This window comes from Cyprinus carpio, chromosome A16 (genome assembly GCF_018340385.1).
Source record: "Cyprinus carpio isolate SPL01 chromosome A16, ASM1834038v1, whole genome shotgun sequence".
Lineage (NCBI taxonomy): Eukaryota > Metazoa > Chordata > Actinopteri > Cypriniformes > Cyprinidae > Cyprinus > Cyprinus carpio.
The window spans coordinates 22571064-22584163 of NC_056587.1; the positions used below are offsets into that span (position 1 = coordinate 22571064).

Sequence of the window (13100 nt, forward strand, 5' to 3'; positions counted from 1 at the left end):
CGCCGATGAAGAACAGACGCTCAGGGCTGCCACAAGACCCTGCGCACTGTTCTAAAGGGTTGACCATCCGAGTTTAAAAGGAAGCCTAGTCCATGTCAAAAATTAAAATGATGTCATCATTATGTGTCGTTTTTCACACAGAATTGAGATTTTTACTTCCCGTGCTGCTACTCTTCCATTGTTTTGTAATGTAAACACGCTAGAAAGACTGTTCCACCCAACAATGAACATTAGCCCATGATTTACTCCGGCCTCAGGCCATTCCTAGGTGTAATATGACCTTTCTATCTTCAGCCGAATATCCGTCGAAGTTTTATATAAAAAAAGTTCTGGCTCCTTCCAGGCTTTATAATGGCCGTGATTGGGTGTTATTTTTCACTAGTCCACAAGAAGACTCAAGAAAGTGCGTACATTCCAGGCATAAAAAGTGTCCCACACAGACTGATCTGGGGGTGAATAAAGCGCTCTGTTGTTGAAGTAATGCATTTTTGTAGAAAAACACTCCTTATTTAACCCTTTATAAAAACGTAATCTCTAGATTGCGCTAACTGTCATACGCGCATCCTTCCGGTGTATGACGTAAGCTGAAGCGGTTAAGGCATGGTGAGAAATGAAGAGAGTGGAACATACATACACCCGTCACGAATAGAAGTACAAAACGCGTATCTTCTCAAGAACAAAAATGTGAGGCGTATGCGATATAAGGCCTAGAGAGTTGAGACTGGTTTTCCTGGGTCTCAAGTTAGCGGAAACTTTGCTTACCTTTGCTCCGGATAAAAAAACACGCCATGTTCTCAAGAGATAGTATACTCTCCCCGGAGCTTAAGCTACGCCTTCGGTCAATCTCGCACGGAATGAAGGACGCGTACTAACATTTTAGCGGAAGCTAGAGATTACTGTTTTTGATAGAGTTTTAAACGTGCAAAAAAAACACACAGCTATTCGCTTTAAGGCAGGTCCTCTTACTTACTACACCCCCCCGGAGCAATGTGAGTCACTTTTAATGAATGGATGGATGCGCTTTTATTTGACTTCTTTTTTGGAACCATGGAAAAACTAAACAGACCCAGTCGCACTGCCATTTAAGAACGCTTGGGAGGGAGCGAGGATTATGTTTTATCATATCCACACCTAGGTTGGCCTTGAGGGTGAAGTGAGTAAAATCCTGGGGGTTCATTTCAATTTTTACGGTGAAACATGTCCCTCTTTACCAAGAACGCCGTGGTCAGTTAGGGCCCGTTCACACAGAATGCATTGTTCATTCCCAGTGTGCTACTTTGTCAATTATCTTGTTATGTAAAATACGTGGCATACATGCAACAGGTATGCCGGTTTGCGTTTTGCGTTCTGCCTGTTGATCATCTACCTTTATCACGCGTTAAAGGTATGTTCCAATCTTGTATGAGTTTCTTCTGCTCTCTGCTGAAACCCAAAAGCACGCATATTTTGAAGCATGTTTGTAGACCAAATGGTTGATGGTAGGCCAATTGGCTCCCATAGTAATTTTTTTTCCTAACCAACGGAATAAAAGATAACAAATACTGATCTTTTGTAATCAGTAAAAATATAACAGTAAAAAACAAACAAAAAAAAAAGTTTTTAGGTTACTGATAGTAACCCTGAGTGCAGACAACCCATTGACTAGATTGTTTTGGTGTACAATATATAGATTTTTTACAATCCATAATCATTTATGTATTTGTAAAAAAATATGTCTATTATAGTTGTTACTTATTCTTATTTTCGTTTTTATTTATAGTTAAATTTAGTAGTACATCCAGTTAAACTAAACGCAAATGAGAAATGTTTAATTAAGCAACGTGCTGGTTTCCTTCTTCTTTTTTAAATATATTTCTTTTAAGTAAACATTTGTTATGTTTTTTAGTATATTTATCAAATTAGGTCAGTTGTTTCTGGACCTAGACAAGTGGACAAAACTTGTCCCACAAATGTAACTTAATGCTTTCCATTTATTACCCTAAAGCGCACTTTAAGTACCTCCATTGATACCACAGCAAACACTACTAGGCCTATATGAATCTAAAAAGTCATACATTATTGCTTACAAGTTGCACAGTCAGTAATAAAATAAGACCATACATTACAAGCAGATATAACTATAGTAGAAATAAAGTACACAAAGAATGGCTAGGTTTCTAGATACAGGGGTATTCACAGTAAATTAATAAGTGTGATAGCAATTCTAAACACAGTTTTTGCTAGTTTCACTATATAGATTAAGCTGTTTAGTGTTTGATTATCATTAATGATCACAGACAGGAGCAGGTCAGGTATTTATAGGCTTGCGTTGTCCCTTTACGACCAGCGTTTCATCTGCAATATCTTACTTTGTGGTTCTAACAGAAGCAAAGAAAAACTCATACAAGGAGGGTAACAAGTGGAGGAGTAAATGAATGAACAGGATTGTCCATTTTTGGCTAAACTATCCCTGTCAATTTTGTGTGCCTCCCAGAAACGTTTTAGAGAAGGGCTGGAGAAAACTTAACGAACTAAAAAAAGGAAATTGTTTTGCCTCACAAGGTGAAAATCGGGTTACCAAAGGAGTGAGAAGAACATGGTCGGGTATATTACACTTGTCACTCACCTGCACGCTCCTGAAGGCAAGTGTTAAGATGCATTTACAGAAATAGTTAACATGAAAAAGTTTACATTTCTGTTTAGTTATTCACTCGTCATGTCCCTTCTAAATAGAGCTCGACCGATATTGGTGTTTTTACCGATACCGATAAATAGGTTGGCCTCCACTGATCGGATAACCGATTAATACAACCGATTACGCAAGCCGATTTTTTTGAATGAATACGGAATGAAACGTAAAATCGTGTGGACATAAAAAACAGCACTTATAAACCATTGAAATGTAGTGTACATTAAATGCAATATATATATATATATATATATATAGATATATATATACATATCTATATATTATTATTACCAGTCAAAAGTTTTGAACAGTAAAATTTTTAATGTTTGAAATATTTAATTAATTATTTCATCATCAGCACACAAACCCTGCCTATTACAACAACATAAAAGCAAAAGCAAAGAGAAAACAAATTTCACTAGCAGCATGATAAGTGTTAAATAAAAATAATAACTTAATCTTAGTTCTCAAATACGGATTTGGACACAGTGTGAGGATGACTCAATAATGCACATATAAAAAAAAAAATAATTGCAATGATGCAATTCAAATAAGTCTGAAAAGTCTGCGCAACTCTTATGAGTTGCAATGATGCATTTGAAATAAATTGCATTTGCCTTTAGTATTATTATTATTGAAATATGCACTCATGTTTGCGGCTTCTCATGTGTGGCTGTACTGGGGAGCGTATTCGCTTCGAGGCAGCTGAACACTGTTGACCAAATTGGATCATCTGAGTTCCAGGCCCGTGACCAGACGAGAAGATGAGATGGTGGTGGGTTGATGTGCTCTGTTGGCAGACTTTAACTTTGACAATATGCTTCTCCCAAGTTCGTTCTGAATACACGCAACACACAGAGCATTGTTTATGCAGAGGTCCGTTCAGGAAAAACAGCCTCATTAATGTCTGTGGTTTTCAGACGCGCAGATGGGAAGCAAAGCCACAGTGTGTTTTGAGGGATATATGGACCCCTGCAGAGCCGGAGCCCGGGAGAGAGAAGCCATGGGTCATTCGGTAAAAACACAGTTTTACTTGTTCATATTGCATCTCAATGCAATTATGTTGGAACAGAAAATCTCGCGCTTTAGAGTGAAAAGTTTCTGTTTCTGTTGACTCAGCTGATGTTGTGTGGTTGAACTTAAAAAACTGTAAGATGGTTGTCTTCTTTTTATAAGTATTAATTTAAATTAATAGCTAACTTATTTTTCACTTTTATTTAAAAAGTTTGGTTAGATATGGACAGTTAGGATGTTGTTAATTTTAATTGTATCTTATTTTTTTCGTTTGAAAGATTTAGTTGCGATGCCAGTGTTACGTAAAGTACTAAAACTGAAACTAAAATTAAAATCATTAAAAAAAACAATTTAATTATCTTGTAATAAAATAAAAGTACCTTTTATCTGCCAAATGACTATAGATCTATATATATGATCTATACTATATATCTATCTATATATATATATATATAGATAATTTATAGTTTATTTAAGTTATTAAAATTGATTAATTAAAAATTAATTTTAGGTTTAATTGTATTTTTTTTTTTTTTTTTTTTTGAAAATTTAGGTGTGGATGCAGTGTTACAGTAAACTAAAACTGAAAACTAAAATGCAAATAATTAAAAAAACCAATTAACTTACGGGTGAAATAAAATAAAATAAAATTTTACTGAAAAAAAAAAAATGTGATCATATATATTTCAGCTAAGCTGCCAATGGCAAACATTGTCTCATTTTAATTTAGTTTAAGTGTGATGGTACTAAAAAAACTAAAAGAAAAACTAGAAATTAAAAAAAAAAACAATAAAAACAATAAAGAATAGTACAATATATAATAATAATTTTATTAAAGGGACGTTTTCAAGATATACAAAAAAGATACTAAAAACACAAAAAAAATATAATATATATATATACTATATATATATATATATATATATAATATATATATAATCGATATACTATTATTATATATATATTAGTTTTAACTCAAATTTAAAATAACAGAAAATTTAAAATATATACTGATTTGTCTTTCAAATATTAATAAAAACTATAATAGTATCTCCCATGGGATTACTAAAATGACACTGGTTGGTTGTGTAACTTATTATGATGTTGTTGGTGTTCTTTAATTTTATTTATTTACATTTTTCAATTTTAAAATTTAGGTTTTGGAATGATTAGGATGTTATTTTTTATTAATTAATTAATTTAATTATATTATTTATTTTTAAATATAAAAATTAATTTGGGTGTTTAAGATTTGTTTTTTTTTTTTTCCATCTAATTATTTATTGTATATTTATTGCATGGTTTTTGTTTTTACCAATAAATAATAAACGTGTAATTACAATTAAAAATGAGATTTTATTTTGTGAAATGCCACAGTGTAAGTATTTAAGCACGAAACGTGTGATGGTTTTGTTTGTAGGAACCCTGTTGGAGCATCCCACGCTCTACGATGAGTGAAACACGAGGGACACCAGACAGCCTTGCCAGCCGGTGAGAGATTTTGCATCCTGTTTTTAGATGAAGGTTTGCTGTTTTGCGTGATCTAATGGATGTTGAGCGTCGATCTGTCAGGACTCTGGAGACATGAAGAACTGCGTAATGGACTATATTTCTCCACCGAGTGGCGCTCGGAGGTGTTCCTCTGGTCTATCTGAGTCTGATTAAGCCGTAGGGGGCCGGATCGCGGCCGCCGGATCGATTACCTCCTGTATAGAGAGAGAGCGCTGTTATCCAGTCACGGAAACAAAACTGTGCCGTTTGCTGAATCGTAGCCCATCTTTCTGAGTTTGTAACACTCTTACAATGAGGTTAATGTTAGTTAATGAATAAACTAATAACAGCAATACATTTGGTAGTTGAGTACTAAAAAATCACTAGAACTTTAACAAAAAAAAAAAAATATGAACAAATGTATCTTTTTATTGTTAATGAAATAAAGCGTTATTGTTGGAATTAATTAAAATTAATTAAAAAGAAATAAATGCTTTAAAATATTTTTCATTGATGGCTCATGTTTACTTCAGTAAAATTGTAAATATAAAAAAAACATATTATAAAACTCAATTCAAATATTAATAAATATTATAGAAGACATTTAATAAGTAAAAAAAAATTACAAGCAAACTAAATAAAATTACTAAAACTTTAATTGAAATTAGAATAAAAAATAAAATAAAAAATTAATGATAATATTACCACAGAAACAACGTTTTATTTTAATATTCTATATCGTAATTGTTTTGCAATTAAATTTAATTAAGATTAATAAATGCTTTACAACAGTATTTTTCATGTTAACTTTAAAATGAAACAGGATTAAAGCTAATTCAAAATATGAAAAAAACTACCCACTAGATATTTAAAAACAACTAATAAAAATGACAAAAATAACAACAAAAACTAAAACTACTGAAGGTGTCGCAAATGAAAAAGAAAATGTAAAAAATATAAATTAATGATAATATTAACAAATGGCAACTTTTGATTGTTAATTGAAATATAGTTATTGTTGGAATTTAATTTAATGTAAGTTTAATAATGTTTTTTCTTTAAACATAGGCTCATGTTACTACATTCAGTGAAATGCGTAACTTAAACAAAATATATAAAACACTAATTCAAATATTAATAAATATTATAATAAGACATTTAATGAGTAATAAACCATAACAAGCACACTAATACAAGTTACGAAAAATCTTTAACTGAAAGTTAAAATAAAAAGAAATAAAACAAATAAAAATATAATATTAACAGAGAACCAACGTTTTATTTTTAATATGCATAATAGTAATTGTTGCCATTAAATTTAATTAAGATTAATAAACTGCTTTAAACGTATTTTTCATGTTAACAATTAAATGACACCAGATTAAAGCTAATTCCCAATATGAAAAAATTACTACATATATATTTAAAAACCACCTAATAAAAATACCAAAAAACAACAACAAAAAAACTAAACCTACTGAAGTTCTGATTACAAACAAAAGGAAATTTTAAAACCTAAAAAATTAATGGATAATATTACACAACCTGCAACTTTTGCTGTTAGTGACATATTAGTTGTTGATGGAATTTAATTTTAATTAGATTCCTAAATTGCTTTAAAATATGTCTCATGGTTTACTTCAGTGACCATTTTAAATAAAAAAAATAATAAAACTAATTAAAAATATTAATAAATATTATCCAGACATGTAAACCTACTAATCACACTGACAAGCACACAATAACAATTACAAACACTTTCCTGACATTAAAACTAAAAAAAATCAAATATAACAACAAATATCCTAATAATATTCACATGACAACTTTTGATTTTACCACCAGTAATCGTTCCTTGTTTGAACTTGAATTTAATTAAGATTAATAAATGCTTCAGAAGTATTTCATCATGTCCTTCCCAGCGCTAAAATGAAAAGCGCTCCAGATTACGATCTCGAGTACTCCCACATCGTGCTCAACACACGACTGTCCTATTGCTACATCCGCTACTTATGTTACAACCACACCTCACATCAATATGCAAGAACTCATGTCCCCAACGTCTCACTACGTCATTCACCCCACGTATAAACTAGGCCGACACTGGTCTGGCAGGTTCACAGGGAATGCCCCTCGAAATGACCTGCGGGAGCACACAGCATTTAAGACAGCGGATAAACCAACGCATAGCATGACTAATAATGACTATAGTGACTACTAACACCACACCAGAAAAACTTTTGATGTTATGAGGTGAATATTAGTTTTTGTTGTAATGAATTTAAATAAGCGTTAACTAACTGCTTTAAAAGTATTTTCATTGATGGCTTCCAATGAAATTTAAAATGAAAAAAATATAAATAAAACTAATTACAAAATATTAATAAATATAGTATAAAGTCCATGAAACTACTAATAAAAATTACAAGCACACAACAAAATGACTAAAACTTTAACTGACATTAAAATAAAAAAAGAAAATATAAAAAATAAAAATATATATTAACAGAAAACTTTGATTTTAATAATCTAATAGTAATTGAATTGAATTGAAATTTTATTAAGATTACATACATTGGCGTCAGAAGTATTTTTCATGTTAACCTTTAAAATGAAAAAAACAGATTAAAACTGAAACTCATTACGAAATATGACAAAATACTACATAGATATTTAAAAACCAACTAATAAAAAATGACAAAAACAACAACAACGCAAACAATAAAACTTGACTTACTGAAGTCAAAAATAAAAAAGGAAAATTTAAAAATAAAAAAATAAATGATAATATTAACAAATGCAACTTTTGATGTTTAAGAAAATATAAGTAATTGGTTGGGATTTGAATTACTATTAAGAAAAAACTATCTAAAAACTAATTCAAAATATTAATAAATATTTCTAAAGACATTTAATGAGTAATAAAAATGACAAGCCCACCAAATACAACTACTACTAAACTTTAACTGAAATTAAATATAAAAAAGAAAATATAAAAATTAAAAACATAAAAAAGTAATATTAACTTTTGATTTTAATAATCTAATAATAATTTAAGTTTACTTAAGATTTATTAAGTTTTTTTTCATGTTTAACGTTGTAAATTAAACACAAACATTGTAAAAAGAACAAATAAAATGACAAAAACCATCAAAAAAACTGAAAATGGAAGTTTGTCAATTGTATTAGTTTCATTATTGAAATTATCATGAACTAATGTGTTTTTACAAATATTTTTCATCGTTAGTTCATGTTACACTAATGTAATTTAAAGGTTTTTTCACTTCCCGAATAAAAAGTCTTCCTGATGGTTTCATCTATCCGAGATGTTTCATTGTCTTTCTGGTCTTTTAGACCCCTTAATCTGTTACCGTCCCACCTGTGGGACGCTTGGCGCTCTTTTTTGTGTGTCTGTGTTCTCTATCAAAATCTTTTAGTAATCATCATAAATTTATATATCATTTGAAAATTTTAGTGAGGATTCATCCTGTGAAAACCATTTTGAAATTGGATATTGCGTTACCATGGAAATGGGTACATTTAAAATCTTATGGCGTCTCCTTCCCCTTAGTGGGCGGACGTCCAAGTGTCATATTTAACAAAAATGCATTACAGTCTTTTTTAGAATCAAAAAAACTTTTTATAATCTTGGCAACAAACATATCACTGCGGAAAAGGTTCTGAGTTCTCAGGATATTCCCATATTTGTGGTTATTTTGAGACTAGTAAGTAAAATTTGTGACAGAGACATCTAGGGAAAAAATTCATTAAACAAAATTCTCAAGGAGTTTTGAGGGCTCCCAGTGGCTGTTTGTGGTATAGGCGCCCCTAAATAAAATCTCACAAGGAACCTCAATTTTTTTTCATATCAACTTCAAATTTGGAACATTAACTTATTTATACACGAGGCTTTAATTATTTATACCATTTTTTAGAGTAAAACCTGTTATGTAAAATATTTCTAATAGAAATAAAAATAAAATAAAATTAATTATAGCGAATTTTATTTAGAAGTACAGTTTAAACATTCTATACTTTTTGATACTTTAATTTTTTTTTTTAATTCCACTTTTGCCAAAATCTGCTAATTTTCCTTCTTTAAAAACCAACCTTAGGTCGATAATTACCAACGTGTTCATAAAATACAAACAATTTAAGTTTGGTGAATAGTGCACTTTATATGCCTATTTTAAAAAATGGGGGGGTGACAGTTTAAAGGGGTAAAGAAAACATCTCTGGATTTTTCTCCATATTAAGTGGACTTCATGGGGACAAACGGAATAAGAGTCTCATCATAGAAAAAAACATCTCTCATTTTATAACAACAATAAAAAAACATTATTTTACGTTTTTAAGCACAGAGTTGCACAGATCAGCACTCTTAATTCATCGGCTGGGATCGTTGTCGAGCTCGTCGAAGCTGGATCTTCAGAAGGAAGTGAACTAATGTTGATAGTGCTGGCTGTGTTTATCGGCGCTGGTAGGAGGTTTCGTACGTCACGCCAGCTGGCTGGACTAGACGGATCCCGTTCCTCTGGGCCTTCAGACTCGCCGTCTCTCTGTGATCCCAACAGCCTGCTTTCTAGTGGGACCAGACTGACCGCAACTGTATAATCACATCTGTCAGAAAAGTCACCCAAAGTTACCTGTCATTGTTAAACTGCTTGAGATACGGAGAAGAAACAGCAGATATCAGTACGATCAGAGCAATAGTTCTGACAACTTTCCTGTGCGTTGCTCTCGGTACAGTTTCATCAAAAGAATAGATATCAGCACACCAATGCATTACATTCTGCTCTGTTTTGTTTAATGACATGTTTTTTTTCGGGACAGCACAGAAAACCTTTTGCAATATATTTTAATAAAAGCGTAGAATTGTGTTTTTCAAATTGTGTTCTTGACTTTTTTTCTAAAGGTTGTTCTGCTGTGAAGAGTTATTATTATTATTGTATTGTACGCGATACACAACACCTTGCAAAGAGATTTCAAATCATGCTTTATTTTCTTGTCAAAATAGGTACAGCTTATTACATTTTTACATAGAAAGTTTTAATGGCAGCTAACCTGATCTTACACATCTCGATGCACAAAATAACTAAGAATAATCTCTATCGTTATTTTATTTTTAAACTCTAGATGTCCTAAATGTGTTTTTTTTATTAATAACAATAAACAATTACATTAATTTTTAGTTTAAAAAAATAATAAAATATATATTTATATATAATACATATATATTTTTTATTTTAAAAAATAAATAATCAGAGACGAACATATTACATGGGACTTTTATTACAGCTCGGGACTTTTATCGGTCCTCCAGACAGAGGTCATTTCCGGTTTGTTTTCGCAGTGACACGTCACGAAGGTCAGGAGCGAACTGGTGGAAAAAAATGGCGGCCACCTAAAACCACTTCGCTGGAGTCTTAGTTCCCTCTGATGCTCATCGATGAGGGGTGATCGATTATTAGATGACTCGAGCAGAGCTGCTGGAGTCTGTGAACGATGTTCAGTCCGCGGCTGTGTCTCAAAACCTAGTGAGCTGCCTACCTAGACAGCATTCTGGACAGCACTGCAGTGAGATGTCTCTCTAGACTGCATGTTTTTGGACATTATTATTTCTTCAAATGTTATTTAAAAGTGGGCCAGCTTGTTGTGTTTTGGAGACCAGATTACAACACAAAATGTTGTATATTTGATGCTCAGCAGCAGGGCGACTTTTCCCTTCAGCTTCCCTCTTGACTCTTGCGATGCCAAAAATCATACAGAAATAATAAATATAATAATAAATGTAATATTTGCTACCTTAATGTAATAATAATAATGCATATAATGTAAAATCAAATAATAAAAAATCAATAATGCCAAAATTCCTACGAAAATAATCAGATAATATTTCCTATCTTATAACTAATATAATACAGATAAATGTAAAAGCAAATTAAAAATAAAATAAATGCCAAAATCATGACAAGAAAATATAAGATAATACTATATAGATGTAATGTTTGCTATCATTATAACTATAATAACCAGAAAAATGTAAAAGCAGATTATCAGGAATAATAAATATGCCAAAAAGCATACCGAAAATTAATAGATATCATATTTGCATTTTATATAAAATAATCAAATTATAAAAAAATAAATAACTGCCAAAATCATACAGAAAATAATATATATAAAATAATGAATAATAATATAAATAATAGATGTAATTTTGCCTATCATTATAACCTAAAAAATACAGAAAAATTCACAAAAAGGTAAAAGTAAAAAATAAAACTAAGAAATGCCAAAATCATACAGAAAAATAATCTACTAGATATTATCTATATATATATATATATATATATATATATATATATATATAAAAGCAAATTTAAAAAAAAAAATTAAAAGCAAATTATAAAAAATAAAATAAATACATAAGGGAGGTTAATCTATATAGATTGCAAGTAATTTATACAAAAAGTAACTATATAGAGATGATTTCTATATAAAAAAATATAAAATGAAATGTAAATATTTGAATTTATTAATTATATATTGAAGTTTGGCCCCATTTTGAAGAGTTTGATGAAAAATTATATCAAAGTTAATTTAATGAAAATATTACATTCTATTGATTTCCATCTTTTAAATCTATTCGTTTTTTATTACATTAATTCTTAATATCAGCTGAAGTTAAAAAAAAACATAATATTATAATAATAAAAATATAAAAAAAAATAATTATTATTAAAAAAAAAAAATAAAAAAAAAAAATAAAGGAGTCTAATCAAAATCAATATAAAACTGTGAGGGAAGTTCAAGAACTTTTAACCGTTCCCTTTTGAGGACGTGACGAGGGAAATACACAAATAGAGTAATACGTATGCATGTTGAGGTAGATGATGATAAATAATACACAATACACAATAACACGTATTCACATCTTAATAAAAACATGACAAACGAGACGAGGGAATGTTTCTGTGTTGTTGAATGTAACGACAGACACACGACGCCTGAGACATACAGACGTGACGAGGGAATGTTTCTGTGTTGTTGAATGTAACGACAGACACACGACGCCTGAGAAGTTCTTCATGGAGGCCTGTGACGACGGAGCCGGAGACGTCCTCGCCATCGACCGCGTCTCCACAGAAATGAGCCTCGCAGGTAAACACTACACAGACGGCAGATAAAGCAGGTGATTGGAAATCATTAGAAGTAAAATACAACTACATCTATGGTGAGGAAGCATCACCTAAAGATCATTATAAGTTGTTATTAATATTTTACTATCATCATAAAAATAATAATGATCATTATAAGTTGTTATTAATAAAATTAAATCTAAAATAAAATATAAAAGATAATTATTTAAAAATAAAAATAAAAAATAATTATATATTTTTCTATAATATAATAAGAGCATAAATACCATTATCCATCATTCTAACAATAAATATCAAGGATTATGCATTTAAAATAATACTGAATTATTTAATAATCATTAAAAATTATTATTAATTATAGTATAGCTTAATAAAATATTATAATATTATAGTGTATGAAAAATAAAAAAAAAAAAAAAACTAGCTTAATTATAGTATCGCTTAATAGAATATTATAGTGTGATAGTGTAGAATAAAAATTATATTATGTTTTCCAATGATATGATGCAAATAAATATCATTGTGTAACATTTAAACAAAAAATATCTAGTTTAATACATTTAAAATAATAATAATAATACACTGTTAAATATCTAACATTAACCAATAAATATTAAGAGTGATATAATAAACTTTTGAAAAAACTGGTGGTTTAGAATATGTCGATTATATTATTTATTATATTATAATGAGTGATTTAATTTATAGTGGCAGTATAATATTTTTTAAAATGTAATGTTGATTATTATTATTAATGATGTAAA

At 30.0% G+C, this 13100-nt stretch overlaps 1 protein-coding gene across 1 annotated transcript in view; it reads left to right on the top strand.

The window, feature by feature from the left end:
- Positions 1–3596: 3596 nt before the first annotated feature.
- The window catches only part of LOC109062352 (SAC1 like phosphatidylinositide phosphatase), a 29601-nt gene continuing 20097 nt past the window's right edge, over positions 3597–13100 (top strand). Inside the window, 3 exon segments of the mRNA XM_042773328.1 lie at positions 3597–3683; positions 5103–5173; positions 12240–12337. Coding sequence (XP_042629262.1) covers positions 3597–3683; positions 5103–5173; positions 12240–12337 — 256 coding nt within the window.